Below are 21,417 nucleotides of genomic sequence, written 5' to 3' on the forward strand. Positions count from 1 at the left end.
TTTTTTTTTTTTGCTAAATATGATCCATTTCAGAGCTGGAGGCTTGAAAACATGTATTGATTTATCAGGTTGGAGTAGATCCAGCAGTTATTTAAATTCACCCAAGATTTACCACACAATGATATCATCCAGTTGAAGTTATTTCTCAGTACATCACATTGTACATTTACATGAGTATTGTATATTATAAAAGACATTTATATTTTACTGTTCATCTGCCATTAGTAAATTTGACATCTGTAACATGGTGATACATGACAAACAAAAATGGACAAACTAGTTATAAACATGACTAAACTTATTACAAACACACAATGGACTGAACAATACAGGACAGACAAAACATCACAACACTGACTAGAATGCTCAGCCTTTTGTCATCTTTTTCGGGAGACAGTTGCTGTACAGGAAAGACCAGATTTCATTCTAAAAGTCTGATGTTTCATTCAACTTTAATTTTTAAATAAGCCAAGTTTATTGTATTCTAGGCATTAGAGCTGAGATTTTTCCAAGGGGCTCTATCAAAAATCAATAAGAATGAGCATCTTATTCCCTTAGGCCCCATTAAAAACTCCAGACTCGGATAATATCTTCTACTTTTCTTAACGTCACAGTTTTCACACACACACTCTCTCTCTCTCTCTCATATATATATATATCAGTAAAAACAGATTTAACATAGTTGTAGTAACAGATATTACTCAAGCTAGGTTTAGCATAAATTATTGCACTAATTTAAGGGACTTTCTAATCTGTCTAGTTCTAATAATATTACACCAGTCTTTGATCTCAATCTACTGTTACAGTAGCTCTGAGGAATCACTGGTGTTCTAGTGTGTAAGAAGTGTTTGTACAGTGTCTAGCATAACTGGATACTGACCCCCCTGATTAGGAATTACCATAATACAATAACAACATGGGTTTAAGTATGCTAGCTGGTTTGCTGCTCCAATCCAAGTTGCAGGCGTCTATGCTTTGCAAAGTGGACTCTATAGATGAAGCTGGATCAGAAATGAGATTGCCTCTGCCACAAATACATGAATGAACATTCCCACCAAAGATCTCTGGTGGTTCTATTTTTGTTGCCTGTAGAGGTCCAATACATTCCATGTAGGATGTTGGACTGTATAGCTTCATTTTTTAGATTCACTGAGGCATTCCACAAAAAGAAAATGAGTACTTGTGGCACCTCAGAGACTAACAAATTTATTTGAGCATAAGCATTATGATTATCTGCCATTTATGCTTTGAAGTTGCTCTTCTTAAGCCATGTTCCCATATGGCTTTTCTTTCTGCTTGTTGGCTCCTTTGTTGAAAAATATATAGATATGTTGTATCCCACACAAGTATAGAGTTTTGTTAGTAAAAATACAGCATCCCAATTTGGATGGTGATTCCACCGTCCATGTTTCAGTGTTGCTTCTTTTACAGTTTTAAAAGTATTTCCATATTAAAACTGGCAATACCATATAATATGCCTGGAGTTTCTGAAATGTCTTGAGTAAGCAGTTTTCAGCTGGTCATATAGCCTTTTTTGTCACGATTCCTTCTCTTTTCCATTTGTTCAATATAATGTGTATCTTCATTATTTGGGTTAGGATTCACTCCTTAGCAGATGGTATACAAACATTCTCCTTTTCATGCCAATATCTGCTGCAATAAAAAAAGGATATAGCTTCTTTTTCTTATGTCTGGCCGCCACTTATCTTCCAATGAATCTGAGACTAAATGTGGAGAACAGCTCGTGTGCCATGACCTGGAGACAGTTCAATTCAGTAGGTTAGGGGAATGTCATTCTAAATTTCTATTCTGTAGATAATTTCCTGCCAAAGAAAAAAAACTCTCTCTTTCCCCTTTAAATCTCTATCTCTCCCAAAATGCTCAGTTTCAAATTTCAAATTCAATCCTCTCAGTGATGAAATGCTTTATTATATCAAATAAAGTCCCTCGTGTAATGAAAATGTGATCTTGTTTTTACAGCATAATACTCAAAAGCAAAGGAAAGAAACTTCAAATCTTTTAAATTTCACCAGTTTGAAATTTAGCACAGTCACTCAGCCTAGATGAATACTTTTGTTTGTTTTAAAAAAAACTAAAAATATTTGTTTCGTTTCATTTTAAGTTCTTTTAACTTGTTGTTTTTCTTAACAAAGTCCCTGCAAAAGGTTTTTGGGGACGGAGGCAATTACAGCTATCCTCCACCATGGCAAAAGAAGGAAAAGATCACTTTAAAGAGCAAGATTTCACCCATGTCCATGAATTTAAGTAGACAGAAAAAGCGAGGCAAAGGTTTGGCAGCAACACCATTATCAGGTCAAAAGCATTGCTATCATCTTGCCTCATAAATGGTCTCATAAATCTGCATCTGCCTGTCCAGTTCTGTGTCGTCTTATTGGTGGCTGATCTCTCCAGTGAAAGTGTTTTGAAGAAAACATTTCTGCCCACTTCAATGTGACAGTTCTGCCTAAGTGTTTCACCACCTTTGACCTTTCTTTCACTGCATTAGGCATTAGCCTGTCTGGTTAATAACCAAGTGGTTACTTTAAGATGTATACACAGGGAAAGCAAGAAGCAGACTATTGATAGTCTCTCAATTTCTCCCATATTAATGCTCACTTCAATTTATCCACTGAGATCCAGATGATCCACCTTCTCTGACACTTCCTTTCCTAAAAGAACCTGCACTGTAAACTTCCTAAAGTTGGCACAATTTCTTTTTAAAAATATAAATATGCCAGGCCACCAGACATTGAGATTCTCCACCTACCATGGTGGTGGGGTCTTTCACATGCAGCCATTGGCACAGTAAGTAAAAAGGAAGTACAGTGTATTGTGTGACAGGGCAGGGCCAGATGGTTATAGGAAAGTAATGAGAAACAGATAGATTAGCTCTAGCTAAACAAATCCCTGTTACCATGGTAACCACATGGCAGTTGCTCCAGGTTAATCAAGACACCTGGCTAATTAAGATCCTTCCAGAAAGCAGTAGAGACAGCTAGGTTGATTGGGACACCTGAAGCCAATCAAGGGCTCACTGGAACTAGTTAAATGCCTCCTAGTTAGTCAGTTAGAGGTGTATGTCAGGAGTAGTAGTAGGAAGCTGTGCTGCTGGAGAAACTGGGCAGGACCAACCCGATCAGGCACAAGGAAGGGGGCCCTGAGTTAGGGATGAAGTAGATGTTGAGGAAGTGGGGGCTGCCGTGGGGAAGTGGCCCAGGGAATTGTACTTGTCCTGTTTCAAAAAGTCAGCAACAAATAGCTGCTACTATTAGGGTCCCTGGGCTGGAGCCTGGAGTAGAGGGTGGGCCCAGCTCCCTCCCCCGCCCCCACTCTCCCCGATTAATCACAGAGACAATGAGACAACAGAGACTGTGCGAGGGAGGGTGGCTTCTTCCCACCTCCCCTGTTGGCTTATGATGAAAATGGCTGAGTAGGCTCTGACCCTCGCCTCTAGAGAGAGAAGGGCTATGTGGAGGGTCACAGTTAGCCTCTGAGGCTAGCATAAATCTGCCTGGAAACGCGGGACCCACTGAGACAAGGTTGGAGCTTTGTCACAATTGGGAACACATTTATTTAACAAGTAAGTTCTGCTTTGAGAAAATCTGTCAGTGTTAAATCATCTGCGGTTCTTCCCTATTTATAACACCAGACTATCATGCAACAACAACAGCTGGCAAGAAAGTTCTCTAACCAACTATTCTCTTTGTCTCTCACATAATAAAGAAACCCTATGAGGCTGTAAAATGGCTTTGTGTGGGATCTAATGCAAAGAGATGTTGAAGGTCACAGATTCCAGTCAATTTCCCTTTCATGTCTAATTTAACTTTTATTTTCCTCTGGCAGTTAGTTTCTGTGCTTCTGTTTAATTTATGTCCTGAAATTACAACTAGTTTGTCTAGCTCAAGCTGATTAAACTTTTACTACAGCATGTAAGATGAGGGTTTCTTTTAAAATAGGGAGAACTTTGGCGAAAACACTCCTGGCATGTCGAACACAGAAGGTTGATCTCAGGCTTGATTTTTGGTCCCATTGAATTCAATGATCATTTTGCCATTGCCTTCAATGCCAGCAAGATTGGGGCCTCTGTGAAGAGCAGGGTTTAATAGCATTATTTTAATGTGACTCCTTCTGCATCAACTCTTAGTCAATCTGTACATCTGTCCTCACTGCCTCCTACATCCATGCTTCACTTTGGACTGCTCCTTTTGGACACGTCTAGAATAGGGTTGACCAAAACCTGCTAACACTTTTTTTAAAATGCTGGACACTGTCTACACTTGTGTTTAAAAACATATTAGTGCAAGTGTACTAGCTAACATATTTCCTAATCTAGACAGTGTCTCCTTCAGCCCCTTCTAGTTTCATGCAACCCTTCTCGCTTGTAGCTTCCCCTTAATTATTGTTTGCCAAGTGCCCTCAGTCTCCTCCTACAACAGCACTGAAGATCCACCTATTATGTGGAGCACTCTAGCCATAAAAACTCATTTCCAGTCTGTGCTTGCTCAGTTTTGGATACTTCTGTATAGAACCTGTATTTGCTTTTAAGTGATATAGACTCTCTGGGGCAGGGTCTCTTATTTATTTGGCACCTTCTACACATGGGACACATGGAATATATGGGATTTCACACAAACTCTTGGTACAAAGAAAGATAAGGGCTAGCACAAAGCTGCCTCTATATAGGAAAAAGTATTGCACTACAATGGAGGTAGGCTGAAAAACTGTTAAAAGGAAATATGTTAACTTTTTCATACAGGAAAATCTTATGGCAGAGGGAACAGGAATTGGGAAAATAGGGAAAGAAATTGGGTAGACGGGTCTAAGTTTTGATATTTGCTTCTCAAGGTCCCTCAAATCCTGGTGTGCACAGTGAAAACAGATCCCCACGGGGTTGACAGATCTGGTCTCAGGTGCCCCAAAGTTGGAGTGCAGTCTTGCCACCAGAGCTATCTCCTATTAGAACCTATAGGAATTAGATCAGGCAGTGTCAAGGTTCTTTCCCCACTCTGAACTCTAGGGTACAGATGTGGGGACCTGCAAAAAACCCCCTAAGATTATTTTTACCAGCTTAGGTTAAAACTTCCCGAAGATACAAACTATTTTACCTTTTGCCCTTGGACTTTATTGCTGCCACCACCAAGCATCTAACAAATATATAATAGGGAAAGAGCCCGCTTGGAAATGTCTTTCCCCCCAAAATCCTCCCCAAACCCTATACCCCCTTTCCTGGGGAAGGCTTGATAAAAATCCTCACCAATTTGCATAGGTGAACACAAACCCAAATTCTTGGATCTTAAGAACCACGAAGAAACAATCAGGTTCTTAAAAGAAGAATTTTAATTGAAGAAAAAGTAAAAAGAATCACCTCTGTAAAATCAGGATGGTAAATACTTTACAGGGCAATCAGATTCAAAACATAGAGAATCCCTCTAGGCAAAATCGTAAGTTACAAAAAGACACAAAAACAGGACTATACATTCCATTCAGCCCAGCTTATTTTATCAGACATTTAAACAAAACAGAATCTAACGCATATCTAGCTAGATTACTTACTAAGTTCTAAGACTCCATTCCTTTTCTGTTCCTGGCAAAAACAACACACAGACAGAGAGCGCCTTTGTTTCTCCCCCTCCAGCATTGAATGTATCTTGTCTCCTCATTGGTCATTTTGGTCAGGTGCCAGCGAGTTATACTAGCTTCTTTACCCTTTACAGTTGAAAGGGTTTTTCCTCTGGCCAGGAGGGATTTTAAATGTGTTTACCCTTCCCTTTATATTTATGACTGCCTGTCTGACTAAACAGTACAGTCTCTTGGGATTTAACGATCATCCAGTTGGGATGGTACCATATTAAGACACTTATATGGCCCCCATTACCCTGGTGTCTGAGCGCCCAACAAACTTTAATGTATTAATCCTCACAGCACCCCTGTGATACTGTTGTAATAATGATGTTCAATTCAGACCTCAACTATCCTTCATTTTAAAGGACACCATTGATCTTAGCCTCTCACCACTTGTATTCCACACAGATTGTTGCTCCTTCACTTTTATTGCTGAAAATAATTTATATCAGAATAAATAATAAAAACTGAGTTTACAGTGTTATTTATACTGAAAGAATGAATCTCATAGCATTTAAGTCTACATTTGGATGTTGACAGGTTGAGAGGTAACTAACAAAAGCTTATTCTGTAATCAAGCAAACAGATGCTTACCTGAGCTTCTCACTTAGCTCTGTAGTTTAAAGCTTCTTATTAAAAAAAAAAAAACAACACATCATCACATTTTGCTTCACCTTATACAAGCATTGTTGGTATTTCTAATTTAGATACCACATATTTCTGTTCTGGGGTTCCTAAAGTAACCTGTTTTCTCAAAGCCAGGCCACAGTGATGCCAAACTGCATTATAAAATAATTTCCTAATTGTAAAATAGTGTCACTCTTTTTCAGTGATACTATTTAAAAGGATGTCGTCATTCTTCTTAAGATGAACACATCCCTATGAACAGTAGGATGGGTTTTTGTTTTTGAATAGAGACAAGCCATGAATGTACTGCAATAGTGATTAATAAGGTACCTTAATAAATTCTACCTCCCCAAGTTACGAGCTATTACCTAAATAATTTAAAAAAGACTAACAGAAGCGGCGGTTCTGGGTATACTCTGTTGAACACCGAGTATGCCCAAGTCTCTGAACTTTACTTAACTGTGGAGCTCTAAAGTCTCCCATGTTTAGGAGATACATGAAGACATTAATTTAATTTAAAGGTGATACAAGAAGCCTTTTAATTTACTTCCAAATCAGTGGTGCCACTGTCTTCACAGACACCATTTCCAGGAGTACAGATTCCTTCACCCCACCAAAAGCAGAAATTCTGGTGCTGACATCTCAGGTATCTGTTAGCAGCACTCATTCGCTTATCCAATGAATCCACTCCAAGAAATTCCGTTTGAAGCTTTGATTTCAGAATGGACATAAAAGCATGAGCACTTATTGTGCTTTATCCATAGGTAAATCAAGTATTTAAAGGGCGTGCACAAGCAACTGGGGCGGGGGAGGAAAAATATTAACACCCACCTCTTCCCCATTATGGACTGTTCCTTTTTTGCAGGAGCTCTAGTTTCTATCATATATAAGACTGCTTTACTCAAGCCGTTTGAATAAATACAACTATTTGAATACACAGTTTAAAAAAAAAAAAGGCAGGCTGACATCAATTTAGATGTAGCCTGAAACAGATTATTTCAGAATGCTGGGGAAAGCATAAATTAACCCATATCCTCATGCAGTTAAGGAAACAGGGTTCCCAAACCTATTGCAGTATGATCATCATCTGCTGCAGAATCCATTATGAACTGCAGAAAGTAGAGAATGCAGCACTAATTGTGCTGGGATCTGCACAGAACTCTGACTGTAATGGAACTCTATGTGGGCACAGTAATCCACACACACTGAGCTCATTGTAAATTCAGGGCCCAAGCTTGTATTTGGCATTATCTGAGCTGATAAGGGTTGACCAATCACAAATCCCTATCTTGGGAATGCCAAAAACTGTTAGTGGTGAAAAAGGAGAAAGAAGAAAGGGAAGTTAGTTCACCTTAAAAGAAAATGAAAAAGAAGGTGCCACTGAAAATATCCATGTGAAGCTCATGATGAAATTGATTAACAAAGATGCCAATAGTTTTTTGTAGTTTTACATTCCTTATGGCTGTGTGACAATATGAATTTTCCCCAATTGCCATAATTAAAAAAAAACAAAAAACTATTCAAGTCACCAGCCTTTTATCTTAACTAAGTGGAGACTTGCACAAGGGCCAAGAAATGACTTGATAGGTGTCATATGACTTTCTATTCTCTAGGATGAGGACAGTGATTAAGTTATACACATGAGCAGAAAGCTTGTTTTAAAGCTTTAGCAGTGATACAAAAAGGTATTCCAAGATGAACATACTCTTCTATATTATAAGGATCCAACCAGACAAACTCATCTTCAGTTATTTTACTGAAGTTTATGAAGTTACACTAGGAATGAATTTGGTCCAATATTTTTGTATGCTTTTGCCAAAACACTCATTATGGAAAGACTGTAGTTGTAGAACCTCTAGTGAGCCAAGAAGGTACAACTATGTTGAGGCAAATTCCTAACAAGTTGCACCCATTCAATTTAGTACATATTTTGCAATAAAGAGCAAAAATTAGCTCATCCTATTTAGAATTCTTCACAAATATTCCTGGAATCACCTTACCTGCCCTGCATGTCATGGCTGAAGAGATAATTCTAGTAGTTTTGTGAAAGAAGAATCTGCAGGGTGCTAGTTTGCTTATCTACACTGAAATGAAATTCCAGTAATAATTCTTAATATGTTCTGCCAGAAATCAATTAAATAAATGAGCACTGGAGAGGGAGAAAATGAATCCTGTCTACGCTGTGGTAAAAGGTTTTAACAACAAGTTTGGAGTGGTTGGTTGACATGTAGGTGGTGAAGCCATGAGTTAGGCAGGTCATCCAAGCGAAAGTGCCAATAAAACCTTTATACCACAGTGTTATGTACTCAGTATATGCCACAAATGTTACACCAAGAAATAGATATTTTTGTATCCCTCTGCCTTATTTTCTTGCTACATATTTTTGTATCCCTCTGCCTGGTAAAACTAGGCTCCCTTAATATTAAATGTATAATTATATAGGACTCTACAAGAGAGGAAAATTACAACCAATAATTAAAACGTCTCTAAAAATGGCCTAAAATATCTTTTCCAAGTTTAACACTATCATGATTTTAAAATCAATCATCAAGACTAGAGTGGGTTGGAAGTTTTCCAAATTTGCAATTTTGTCAAAATTTTTACTCCAAATACATTTTTGTGAAAATTGCATCAGAACTAGCTTTAGTTAGGGGCATTCAAGATTAGAATCAAGTGCTGCAGGGCTCAGCTGGTATAAATCATCATAGGCCCATGGAAATCAGCCAAGACTCATTCCACAGGGAATCATTTCCTCTTTCCAGTGCCAAAAAATCTTCCATATCTAGTCCTGTGAAATATTGGACCTTATACTTGTCACTGCTCAAGGACCGAACACTGTCCACATTTCAGGGAAGGAGGGGACCCATTTATTTAGCAGCATTTTTTTTAAAATGACAGCTTTTTGAAACTACTCTGAGGTTTGGAACATTAGAAGTAATCTGAGAAAAAGAAGAATCAGTGAGAAGAGCACATGTGAAGCAGTCAAAGGCACATGATAAATGCAAATGAGCATATTGCTCTACAATTTAGCACACAAAAGTATCACCACACCACATGCAGTGTGTACATACGTATGCATATGTATGTTGTATATTAATGCCTTTTATTTGAAGTTTTGAATGTAACATCAAAATATAAAAAATTCTATGTTTGATGTGAGGAAATTTTCAGACATTTAAAATTATGACGACTTGACAGCTGGCTAACATTCCAAGAACATGGGCAACACATCCCTATCCAGAAACCTATGTAATCATTGCGTGTCAACTCCTGATTAAAAAACACATTTTTTTTTTTTTTGGAAGAAAAGTGCTTAGTGCTGCTGCTAAAAACAAAAACAAACAAAAAAAATGTTAAAATGACTGTTCTCATCTTTGGAACTAGGAAAACAAACCAGGATACAGAAATTTTCATAGCAAAGCAGTAATACCACAATGCTGAATTAAGGGAAGAATTCCTATTCAGATCAGCAACAGCATCCATAATAATTCTCCACCAAGCTGAATGTTTCTCCAAATCTAATTGAAGGTGAATCTTCAGAGTCCTCCCTGACTACAATATTTGGGCCCAATACACTAGTGCAATTTGGCTCCCTTGTGTCATTCCAATTTAAACCCAATTTCATGTCCAAAACCCTGTGCCCTATCATCCCAGCCTGGCCTTCCTGGACTCTAGCTGGCCTGGCTGCTGGAATAGCACTGTGGCACAGGCCGCTGGTAAATCAGAGTGAAATTCACATGGAAGACTGCTTTACCTTCCACTGGAGACCAACCCAGCCCCAGCTGGCTCCAGGATTAGAGAAGCATAAGGATAGATGAAAGCCACCTCTTCTGCACAGTATCTTTCATAGATATATTACTAAAAGCAAATAAGCCTTCATCTTTTTCATTCCACAGACCACTTGTTTAGAGAAGGAACCAACATCCTCACCCACCCACCCAATCCCCATCCCCAACTATTTGTATGCATCACGTCTCCATTACTCACTGCTTAATTCTGAAAGAGTTTCATTCCATGTACCACCAGGAAGGGATCCAGAACTACCACTGATACAGACTATAGCCTGAGATCCACTGGTATAAACCATTTTAACTTCCTCTTTCTGCTTTGCAATATACAGATGCTTGGCTCATCCACTATTGATGCAGTAAGCAACATGGTGTAAGAAGGTAACATGATAAATAAAGCAGCAAACAACATGCAGAGCTTTTGGTAGTGGAACAGGCAGAAGGACTTAGAAGAGAGCTCCCTCCTGGGCTATGTATTCAGCTTTATGGTGTATAGAGTTAAAACCTTCAAGAAGCTGTTTATGGAATGTATTGTTTTACTAGAGCTCACCTCTTCAACCATATGTTTGACTTTCTTCTGTTGGCAATGGACCATGTCATCCAGATGTTTGATTCGTTCTCTAAGACCAGCTGCAACATCTTCCAGATGCTGTGACCTGATATAAGTTATAAGAACTAAGTAAATATGTAGGAAGCCATGCAATGTAAATGAAAGAACCACCAAACAAAACAAAAAAATAAACACAACGCCAAAGTATATCAAGAAAAGGAACCTCATTAAATAAGCCAAATTCCACTGACAAATGTCATTTCCTATATTTGTCTAAAGTTCATTTTTATGGTTATCTGTTTGGTCATTAGTCATTGTCAGACACCACCCACTTAGCTCACCTTTACCTTACATATTAGAGCTGCCAACATTTAGAGAAGTTTTACAAGGAATACTTGTTCAAACAGAATGATGATGTGGGATCTTCTAGACATTCAGCCCTGGAGAGCTGCATGCACATTATGGTTTGTTTTAGCACTTACAAACCATTATCTGATTAATCCCCACTTCATCACCAAGAGGCAGATGTTACCAAGGAGAAAAAGTAAGAGTTCACAGACTGTGCTCACTAAGCTGCCCTACAGTTCAACATAGGATGTGATACAGAAATTACTTTTTTTAAAATGTTGTGAATATACATACTAGAGAAAGAGATAATTAAGATATTGATTGCAAGGATCCTAGCGGCCTGATTTTGGGTGCTCAGAACTTTTGAAAAGAGAGTCTGGCCTTTGTCTTTTTATATCTGTTTTAAAAAAGCATCGCAGATATGCATGAAACTATATGGACCTAAAAACAGATTTCTCAGCAATGCAATGTACTCTACCTAATCCATCATGATTGCACTCAACTTCTCTCACAAACGAAGCTGAGAAGAATGAGTTTTTGCAAAATAAATTCTCTTGCCGTTTTCCTACATAAAATAAGGCAAATATAATTTGGGAAGGAATTATCCAGCTGGAACATATTACAACCAAAGTTAATATAACAGATTCAGTTTGAAAATTTTTTAACAATGCTAGAAATCTCAGTAAGGAGTAAAAACTCACCTCTGTCTGTCTGAATCGGTTTGAGATTTTGCTCCAGATATCTGGATTTCATGTTGTACCAGTTGTTCTTGTAGTTGGTGGCGTTCCTAAACAAGAAAATGTCATTTCTCCACTTCTTCACATTGTAAATTTAAGTACATTTTCTTGTGATTTAAAAAGGCCCATAATATGTTAAACAAAAACAGAAGCTGATTCAGCTACAAGTTATTACTATATTACAGGTGGAGCATGTATTTCCTACAGCCAAGAAGCACAGAATGGAAAAAACAAGGCTTGAATAAAGAGAACCCTGACTTCTCAGCTAAGCACAAGATAAATGGCAATGTTTTCAGTCTTCAGCGCCAGTGTCAAGGGGAAGCTTTGCTTGCAATTTTGTAGGTAAGCGAGACTCTGAAGGATAAAGACGTGTGAGCTGAAATGCAATTCTGAAAGAACATTATCTTTCTGACCCACAAAGGGACTCCTTCCCTCTAAAATTCTTACAGGTTGAAGATATGATTACATATAAAGTCTTGAATGCAGAGCTTAAGTGAACCACATGACCACTGTTGATTATATGAATATTTTATTGTCCATATTGTTCCTCCAAAAGGATCTCCTGATCCAATGCATTTTGGAAGAGATAGGAGGCATCTCCCTATTTTTCTCCCAAAATGTCCCTGTTCAAATGTTTCTCAGCATGAGTGCTGAGAGGATCTGTGCACATATAGGGTCTGATCCTGTTCCACAAGTCAATGCGAGTTTTACCTTTCACGTCAATGAGACCAGAATTGGGGCCTTAGATAACAGCCAAATATTTAAACAGCAACACAAGCACAACAGCAGGAGTTAGAGCTGACTGCATAAATTAATTAACAAAAAGTAAAGTTCACATTTCGCATTTCCTAACACCAAGGATCACAATGTACCACTTTACTCATTGAATACCACCTTTATCACTACGAATAACGCCACTAAACGCAATGGGACGACTTGTAGAGTAAGGAATTACAATCTGGCCCAAAGTGATTTATCCAACATTACTGCTAACTGATAGCTTCATTTATTTTAATTTATGTCACAGCTAGATCTTAAACTGAGAAGAGTCTACCTAAATAGTTATAATCCAGTCAATGCAGTTTTGTTAGTTGGGCAAAGAGGACATTAATATACTACATATAGTTTAAACAAGGGTTAGTAATCCCATCTAGCCAGCAAGTATGGGCGACGATGTTTGTTTCTCTGTATTAGCAAATAATTAGTAGTTAGATTTAAATTGAAACTAGAGCACATCAAGACTGTAGCTTTTAAGAATTGAGTTTTATTATGTTTTAGGATTAAAATAACCAAAACCCTACATTCTTGTCACCACTCAGGATTTCTAGTGAGTCCTTGCTTCTGAATTTCTGTCTCTTAGACAGTAAGTTCTTTGGCAGGGATTGTATTCATTTTCATATATTGAACAATGCCAGACATGCTGAAGGCACTAAACAAATAATTTTGCAAACTCCATTACTGAATATAATGGAATCACTGATCATTTCAGATCAATAATTACAATGAAATTGCCCTTAGTTGACTCTGGGGGAATAAACCTGCTTCAGACATCAGGGAACTTCCAACAGACAAGGTTCAGATAATAACTGTATGTGTAAGTAGAGGCACTGCACTACTACTAGACTTACATTAGAACAATTATCGCAAAACCAGTGTGATTTTTGCCCTGGAACAAAGTCCATAAAATAGAAGAAGGCAGGGAAGGAGATAAGGAAATGACAGAAACTGCTACAACTTGTTCTACAACAGTGCTGCTAACGTCACAAGAGATAAGTATCTGGCAGCATTTCTGCTTTCAGGGAGTTACTAGTCAATTGTAAAAATATGCTCAAGGCTGCAGCATGGTAGACCATATGTGAGCCAAGGAGAGAAACATTTGACAATACTGAGTGCAGAGAAGTAAGGAAGAACCATTTTATAGATCAGAAGTAGACTAAAAACTGAATATCTGGGGTCACTGTCAGAGTATTTTGAAAAATAATCAAAAATAAGTTATGTGCATGGAAACATAGATGGTTGTTACATGCACAGAAAGTTTGACATTAAAATTCAAAAGGAATCTTAGTCTGAAGTCTTAAGAGTTTCATCCTGATGTACAGGAACCCTGAGGTGCAATTCCAGTTAAAACTAATTACAATAATAGGTTTTTCCCCCGATGTATTTAGATAAAAATGTTTTTATATATATGCATTTGTTACCCAGGTCAGCGGTACATTTACAAGATTTTATGTCTAATGAATAAAGGACCATAAGGGATCCAGAAAAACTTGTACAGGCTATTAGGAGATAAAATGTGATTGTTTTTTTAAACCGTCCTTTCAAAATAAAGATTGGTCCCATGTGTGTCTCAGCTCCGAAGCAGTCCTGAAAGTTTTTGCAAGTAACAGCTCCCACAAACAGTAGAGTGGGCAAAGGGTGCCAACTTGCCATGGTGTGTCCTCAGCAGTCCAAGTGCTAAGAGCATGGACGGATGCAATAAAGGGTTTTTTATTTTATTAACAGGAAGAAGATAGAATTGGTGAGTGGGATAGAGGCCATTGGAGCAGAAGGATGTTGTTGAGTCACAGGGGACTGAAGAAACAGGTGCACTCTTATACAAGTCTTGCATTTCTGCTAAAAAGGGCATAGATATTGGTACCCATACTTTAACATTTGTGAGCATTGTTACCTCTTCCATGCGCTGAATGAACTGATCCAGCTCTCCAATCCTCTCATCTTTTTCCTGTATACTTGTCTCTGTAATTTGCATCTTCTTATTTGCCTCCTCAATGGCCTTCAGAAGTCTATTTGTTTCTGCCTTTGAACAAACAAGTTTATGTTCATATCCACAAACAATCAATAAAATCTATGAATGAAAAGTAAGGAACTGATTTCTGTGCTATACAATGGGGTTGGTTTTTTTTTAAAAAGTAAACTCAATAAAGCCAATAAAGTTAGGTGCCCAAGAACTGAGACTTTTTGCAAACCAAACATCTAGCTATAGCATTGAGTGAATTTTGTGGCACATAAAATGTGGGTGATCAAAATAGTGGCATTACAGCCCTGTATTAAAAGGCTTCTCAGCAATTAGCTTTAAAAACAAAAATGGTTTGCACACCACATGAATATTTATTCTCCCCTCAGTGGATACACACGTACTCAGTAATGAGAGAAGAAAATGTGCTATTCCCAAGAACAGTATGTTTAGTTCCCAAAGCCTGTCACTTTTAACTGTATCACATTAAGGCTTGAGAGCTTGACTTCAGTTTCTGTGGCGATCAGTGAGTGGTGTTAGATAACCTTGTTATTGACGAGAAATATACAAAACATGATCAGAGGAAGCTTTTGGAAGGAAAAAAAATGTTTCCAGGATTTCTCTACTGAAATTTATTTTTTTCCCTCTTGAGATTTCACTAAAGTCAGGATTTGTACTCTCCATTTCCTTAGACCAGGAGTAGAAAAACATCTACTTTTTTCACTTTAATTTTGAAATTTAAATTTTTACTGTCCATTATGTTTAGATGCCCTATTTCTTCAGCTTTAAAGCTCTAGTGACTATGAAAGTTTAAAAGTTGCTGTGACAAGACATGAAATGAAAAGAAACTGGGGTACAAATAAATTTAAGACTTCAATTCTGGTGTTAAATTATATTGACAAATGTAAGGACTGTACTTCAAACACTGAACTGAAGAACACTGTTACAGACTGGCTGTACATACTATTAGAGTTTCTTTCTCAGCTATATGTTTCTGTTCTTCTCGTTGTAGTCTTTCTTCATACTGGCTGTACAGTCTTCTGGTCATCTCTCTCATTACATCAGCATTGGCTTCTTGAGAGCATTCTACCTACAGGAGTAAACAAAAGAACTTCTACAGCTGAACCATTTCTAGGTGAAGCATTGCTGGAGACAAGAAAAATGGAGCTCAAACCAACCAAAAGGTAGAGATGTGACTGATGTTGATAGTTAGAGCCTTCCCTTAGCATTGTTAAAAAATATACTCTACAACTAGGCCTGATTTATACCAAGTCCACATTACAGCACTCCGGCAGTGTAAAAGGGCCTTTCAAATGGGTGTAAGTTACAATTACACCAACTTTAGAGCCCCTTCACACTGCCAGAGTTAAAGTGCCATTAGTGTAAACTGAGAATCAGGCCTGACTCTTTATTAAGTTCTCTCATGACACCCTATCACACACTTAAAGTTTGCTCCCACGTATGAAGATTAATTTAAAATTCTCTAATTTTACATGAGTATAGCTTAGAAATGAGCCATATCCAAATGCACATGCACTTTGCAGTGATCAAAATCCAGATCCAATATTTACAGTTTGAGTCCATCTGTGCTATAGACTGAAATAAAAGCTAAATAAAGCAAAACTAAACAAAACAGATTTGCTAGGACTTGATTCTCCTCTTACTTGCTCTGCTGCAAATCTGGAGTGACACCATTAAAGTCATGGGAGTTACCCTGATCTAAGTGAGAGGAGAATTTACGCCTGCAAAACTATTAACTTAGTGTTATTTACATTGGTGTTAATCATGGTAATAAGAAAAGAATCAGGCACTTAGTGTTTAATGCTGGAACTCTAGTGCTCCTGATTGTAGACGATCTCTGTTTTGAGCATCTGGGTTATCTTGTTTCAAGGACTGCAAGATTTATCAAACCCTTACACTGTCTTACTCAGTGGGAACAAACTGTTAAAATGTTATTGCTCTGCATAAAAATAAAAAGATATTTTGTCTTCTGAAGAGGGACAGATCTCTTGGAAGGATTCCATTTGCATTGTAACTGCCTTCTGTGGCATCTGACCCAGATCTCTACATTAGGACAGAGAGCAAGTTTCTGCCAATGCAATCAAAAGGAACAGGACTTAAATAAACTTTAATTAAAGTATACACTGAACCCCCAGAGTTACAGTAATGTGGCTAGAAATGACAAACTAAGAAAACAGAGTTGCAACAGTTCAACCCTAATCTCCCTAAAAAGTGTCAAAGTGGAGTATAATTTCCCGTGCCACCCCTCCCACATTCCTTTGTTTACAATTTGGGTGGCCATTGCAATAACTAACAACGTTCTCAAGTGAGAAGATAAAAGAAATGATTCTAACAGAGAGGAACAGACCTGACTGGCAATAATAAGGATAGTTGGTAAATTTTTGCCTTTTCACAGACAAACCCCCACAATACCAAATCCTCTTCTTACGTGCCCCCCCACCCCCAAATTAAAAATCAGATCCTGTGGATGTTTCTGCATATGACTTAACAAGCAACTTACACTATGCCAGCATGCGCTTAACTTTTAGCACATGCTCACATTCCACTGATGCCAACTTCTTGATGTTAAGCACATGCTTAAGTGCTTCACTGAATTACGGCCTAAAGCTGAATTCTGCCCTCAGATTCTACACATAGCTTTCCCTCACTTCATGTTTGGGCCAGGACATGTCCTCAAGATTAAATAAACTACAAATTTCTGTTTTGAAATCCTGATTTCTTTTCCTCTGCGCTCTTCCTCTGATTATCCTTTCCTTCTTTTTATTCCCTACAGATCACAGCAGATGCAAGCACAAAAACCTTGTAAAACTATTGTTGAAAGGAAATTAGAACATAAAAATACATTAGTAAGATGGTACCCTCCCTCTTTAGTGTGATGGATCTGGGCCATCTATCATTATGCACCAATGCAGGATACAAGAGCCCTAAGATAATCGTCTGTTTCTGACTTTAAATGACAGTAAATCAGTGGTCACCTAATTTCATGGAAGGGATTTAATGTATTTTTAGAAATATTTCTGATACAGCACAATTATTCCAAGTTATTTGAAATGCTGTTAACTGCTCTGATATGATTTAATGGAAGCTTCCAAATGCAAGTCAGTGGGACTCATAAAAAAGGCCCATATGATAGCTCCAGCTTGCATTTCATTCCCTTGTGCTTACCTGAAAACCTGTCCCACAACTAACTTCTCTTTCCAGGGTAATTTGCTCTTAGGGTGCACCTCTGTTGCCCAATAAATACTGTACATGTGAACAAAACATAACAGATTTCTGATGAAAAACTGTGAAAGGTACAGTACTGGCTGTTAATAACACTCCATGCATGGTCGGTGAAGAACTCTACACAAATGTGGCCAAATCTCTTTTTCCAAGAAATTAATCTCATTGCCTCAGCAATGTCCTTATTGTACAATATGAATAAGGGGAGTTTACATACTGTACCTTTAGTTTCAGTAGCTGATTTTCAACTTGGGCTGTTTCCAGCTGTTTTTGCTTTTCTTTCAGTTTTTCCATGGACTGCTCATGTGTGTGTTTTAAATTCCTTATTTGATCCCTTATATCTGTGTTCTCCAAACTAACATCCACTAAAGTTTTCTAAAATGAACACAACGAAATGAACACAATTTGAAGTAACAATAATAAATAATAATAATAATAATTTGACCAACCTACCACAAGAGACTTTCTGCAATATGTAGAATATTTTAGAGTTTACTGTTTTGTTGACATAGTGTTAACATAGTTAATAGCTTTGGCTCTTTAAAATTATGTTTTCCAATTATTTGCTTTATGAAAAAAATCTCTCCATAGGAGCATGTTCATTAAAATGCAGTCCCAGAGAGCTGTGATCAAGAGGAAGAGACACGCATGCATTACAGTGCAAACACCAATTCCAATTTATACTGTAATACAACTGAAGTGAAATGTTGGATTTTCCACTCCATTCTTCCCCTTTCCAAATGCCAAATTTTAAGATAATAAACCTGAAAACACTGAAGTTTGACACAAGGGGGAGGCAAGAGAGTCGAGAAGGCTAGCTGGGATGGATGCCAAGCTGAAAACATTTTTATAAACAAGAAAAACGATCTTTGTATGTTCACAGGAGTAGCTACTCAATATTTGTAAAATTAAACAAAAAAATCATTGAAATTTCCATCAATAGAAAACAACAATGGGACAAAATCATGTGATGTGTCATTGATTTGTAAAATATGGAAAGAGTCTCAGTTTCACCTTTAATTTTCCATTAAACAAAGGCTAATGGCTTTCACCAGCTGCAATGGAGTGAAACACCACTTTACTGTATATTAAAGGATAGCCTTTTAGCCAGCAAAACACCTGGGTTTTTCTTAAATTCATCATTTTTCTGTTTTAAATGTTCTTAGTGACATTTGATGGTTAAGATCCGAATGTGTATCTAGCCATCATCCATCCCTCGTGTATACTGTTAAACTGATGGCACAAGAGGGAGTCTAGGATGGTGGCTAATGAATCAGGCCATTCTCTTTGATAGAGCTATTAACAGCATACCTGCAACTCAATTGATGCAGATGTCAAGGAGCCGTTCATTTCACTGAAGCTATCCAAGGCTGCAGCCTGCACTTGCATATGACTCTGTAAGGATTCTTTTTCAACATTTGTTATCTAAACAGATTAAGATATAAAAAACAATCCTCACATTTTAAAATTCTTTCAAAAGGATAATAGCTGCCACCAATTTAGCACTGGAGAGACAAGAGATTAAAAACACTGGGATTAAGAGTTTGAATCTCTAGGTAAACTTTTCTCTATTGGAAATCCTGTGTTAACCAAAACTTCATTTTAAAAGCTTAAATTTTGGCCTTAGAAGCAAGCTATGCTGAGACATAGAAGCAGTTTTTCAGTGTCTTCTCATGGTGTGTGCCATCAGCCACATTAACCACAGCAAGGACTCAGGCTCTAACTCTTGTGGTCACAAAAAGAGAACTTTCCTCTAGCTAAACTTGGTAGAAGAAATTCATCTTTGTGCAGGGGAATTCATCCCTTTTGGTGCTTAATTGGGGCTTAACCGGTGCATAGGCCTTGTGCTGACCCTGTGCACAGAGGCAAGTTTCACCCAATAAGAACTCCTGCAGAGTTTTTCTCACCTTGAAGTTGTCCTTGCATATTTTTAAATTTTGCCAGTTTTCAAAAACAAATGATTCTGGTTTATAAAAAATATTGTGTGTGCCTAGAAACTGCTGTGAGGATCTCCACGAAAGATCAGAATTGCAAATGCATATAAGAGCATTCCAGCAGGTGAAACAACACTCATACTCATTTATTGTTATTTAGATAGCATGGTAAATTTTCATAATACTTTAGAGTAGCTAAAATATACAGACCCCCAAATTGACAAAGTCCCTGCCCCAAAGAAACACAAACACACACAAACAGATACAGGACAGCTGTCTATTAGCTGTCTGTGTCTTCAGTGCACAACTGAACAGATAGGAGTAGGAGGATGTTTGGCAGCTGTTTACTGGGAAAGCTGCTTTAGGCATATGGAGTGGAGTGCAAGAGGACATACAGTCAGGAGCAGGTGAAGGAAAGAAACAGAGAAGCTTAGAGAGAGGCGTGGCTGGAGTGCAGGGAGCACAACAGTGTAGGATGAGATGAGACCAGGAACTCAGGGAAGCAAGTAAAAAGCTTTGAAGATAAGAAGCATGAGCTTAAATGTCAGAGTGAGGAGGAGCCAACACAAACATTTACTGTGTTTGAACTTTTCAAATATATATGTGTGACGGGCTGGATCACAGAAACCCCCTTGGGGCTGCCATCTGATGTGTGTGCCAAGACTACTTCTGCCCCTGCCTTCCATGTCAGCTTGGGGCTCCAGAACCCTGACTGGCTGTGCCAGACATGCTTGCTAGCAACAAACACAGACCCAGATCTGAATTATGTCCCACAAACTGCAAGCTTAACTGAGAGCATCTTACAGAAGTGTGCCCCCTCTTTAACACTCAGATGCCCAACTCCCAATGAGGTCCAAACCACAAATAAATCCGTTTTACCCTGTATAAACCTTATACAGGGTAAACTCATAAATTGTTCGCCTTCTATAACACTGATAGAGAGATATGCACAGCTGTTTGCCCCTCCCCCCAGGTATTAATACATAATCTGGGTTAATTAATAAGTAAAAAGTGATTTTATTAAATACAGAAAGTAGGATTTAAGTGGTTCCAAGTAGCAACAGACAGAACAAAGTGAATTACCAAGCAAAATAAAACAAAACACGCAAGTCTAAGCCTAGTACAGTAATAAAACTGAATACAGTTAAAATCTCACCCCCAGAGATGTTTCAATAAGTTTCTTTCACAGACTGGACACCTTCCTAGTCTGGGCACAATCCTTTCCCCTGGTACAGCGCTTGTTCCAGCTCAGGTGGTAGCTAGGGGATTTCTCATGATGGCCGCCCCCTTTGTTCTGTTCCATCCACTTATATATCTTTTGCATAAGGTGGGAATCCTTTGTCCCTTTGGGTTCCCACCCCTTCTTACCAATGGAAAAGCACCAGGTTAAAGATGGATTCTAGTTCAGGTGACATGATCACATCACTGTAAGACTTCATTACCCACTTGCCAGCACAAACGTATACCGGAAGACTTGCAAGTAAAACAGAGCCATCTACAGTCAATTGTCTTGGTTAATGGGAGCCATTAAGATTCCAAACCACCATGAATGGCCCACACTACAATAGGGGTTCAGAGTTATATTTCATATTTCTAGTTTCAGATACAAGAGTGATACATTTATACAAATAGGATGACCACTCATTAGATTGTAAGCTTTGTAATGATTCCTTACAAGAGATCTTTTGCATGAAGCATATTCCAATTACATTATATTCACACTCATAAGCATATTTTTATAAAAGCATTTAGAGTGCAACATCACAATATGAAACAGAAGAAAAGATAAACCAACCAACCTTAAGGTGTCTAAGACCATAAAGGAATATACACC

At 38.0% G+C, this 21,417-nt stretch overlaps 1 protein-coding gene across 1 annotated transcript in view; it reads right to left on the reverse strand.

The window, feature by feature from the left end:
- The window catches only part of LOC119863058 (myocardial zonula adherens protein-like), a 55,723-nt gene that overhangs the window by 27,589 nt on the left and 6,717 nt on the right, over positions 1 to 21,417 (reverse strand). Inside the window, exons 3-8 of the mRNA XM_038420809.2 lie at positions 18,961 to 19,074; positions 17,872 to 18,024; positions 15,371 to 15,496; positions 14,341 to 14,469; positions 11,637 to 11,722; positions 10,588 to 10,693 (exon numbers count right to left, since the gene is read on the reverse strand). Of these exons, the coding sequence (XP_038276737.2) occupies positions 10,588 to 10,693; positions 11,637 to 11,722; positions 14,341 to 14,469; positions 15,371 to 15,496; positions 17,872 to 18,024; positions 18,961 to 19,074 (714 nt within the window). The remainder of the gene's footprint in view (positions 1 to 10,587; positions 10,694 to 11,636; positions 11,723 to 14,340; positions 14,470 to 15,370; positions 15,497 to 17,871; positions 18,025 to 18,960; positions 19,075 to 21,417) is intronic.

The sequence above is a fragment of the Dermochelys coriacea genome, chromosome 10 (assembly GCF_009764565.3).
Source record: "Dermochelys coriacea isolate rDerCor1 chromosome 10, rDerCor1.pri.v4, whole genome shotgun sequence".
In the NCBI taxonomy this organism is placed as follows: domain Eukaryota; kingdom Metazoa; phylum Chordata; order Testudines; family Dermochelyidae; genus Dermochelys; species Dermochelys coriacea.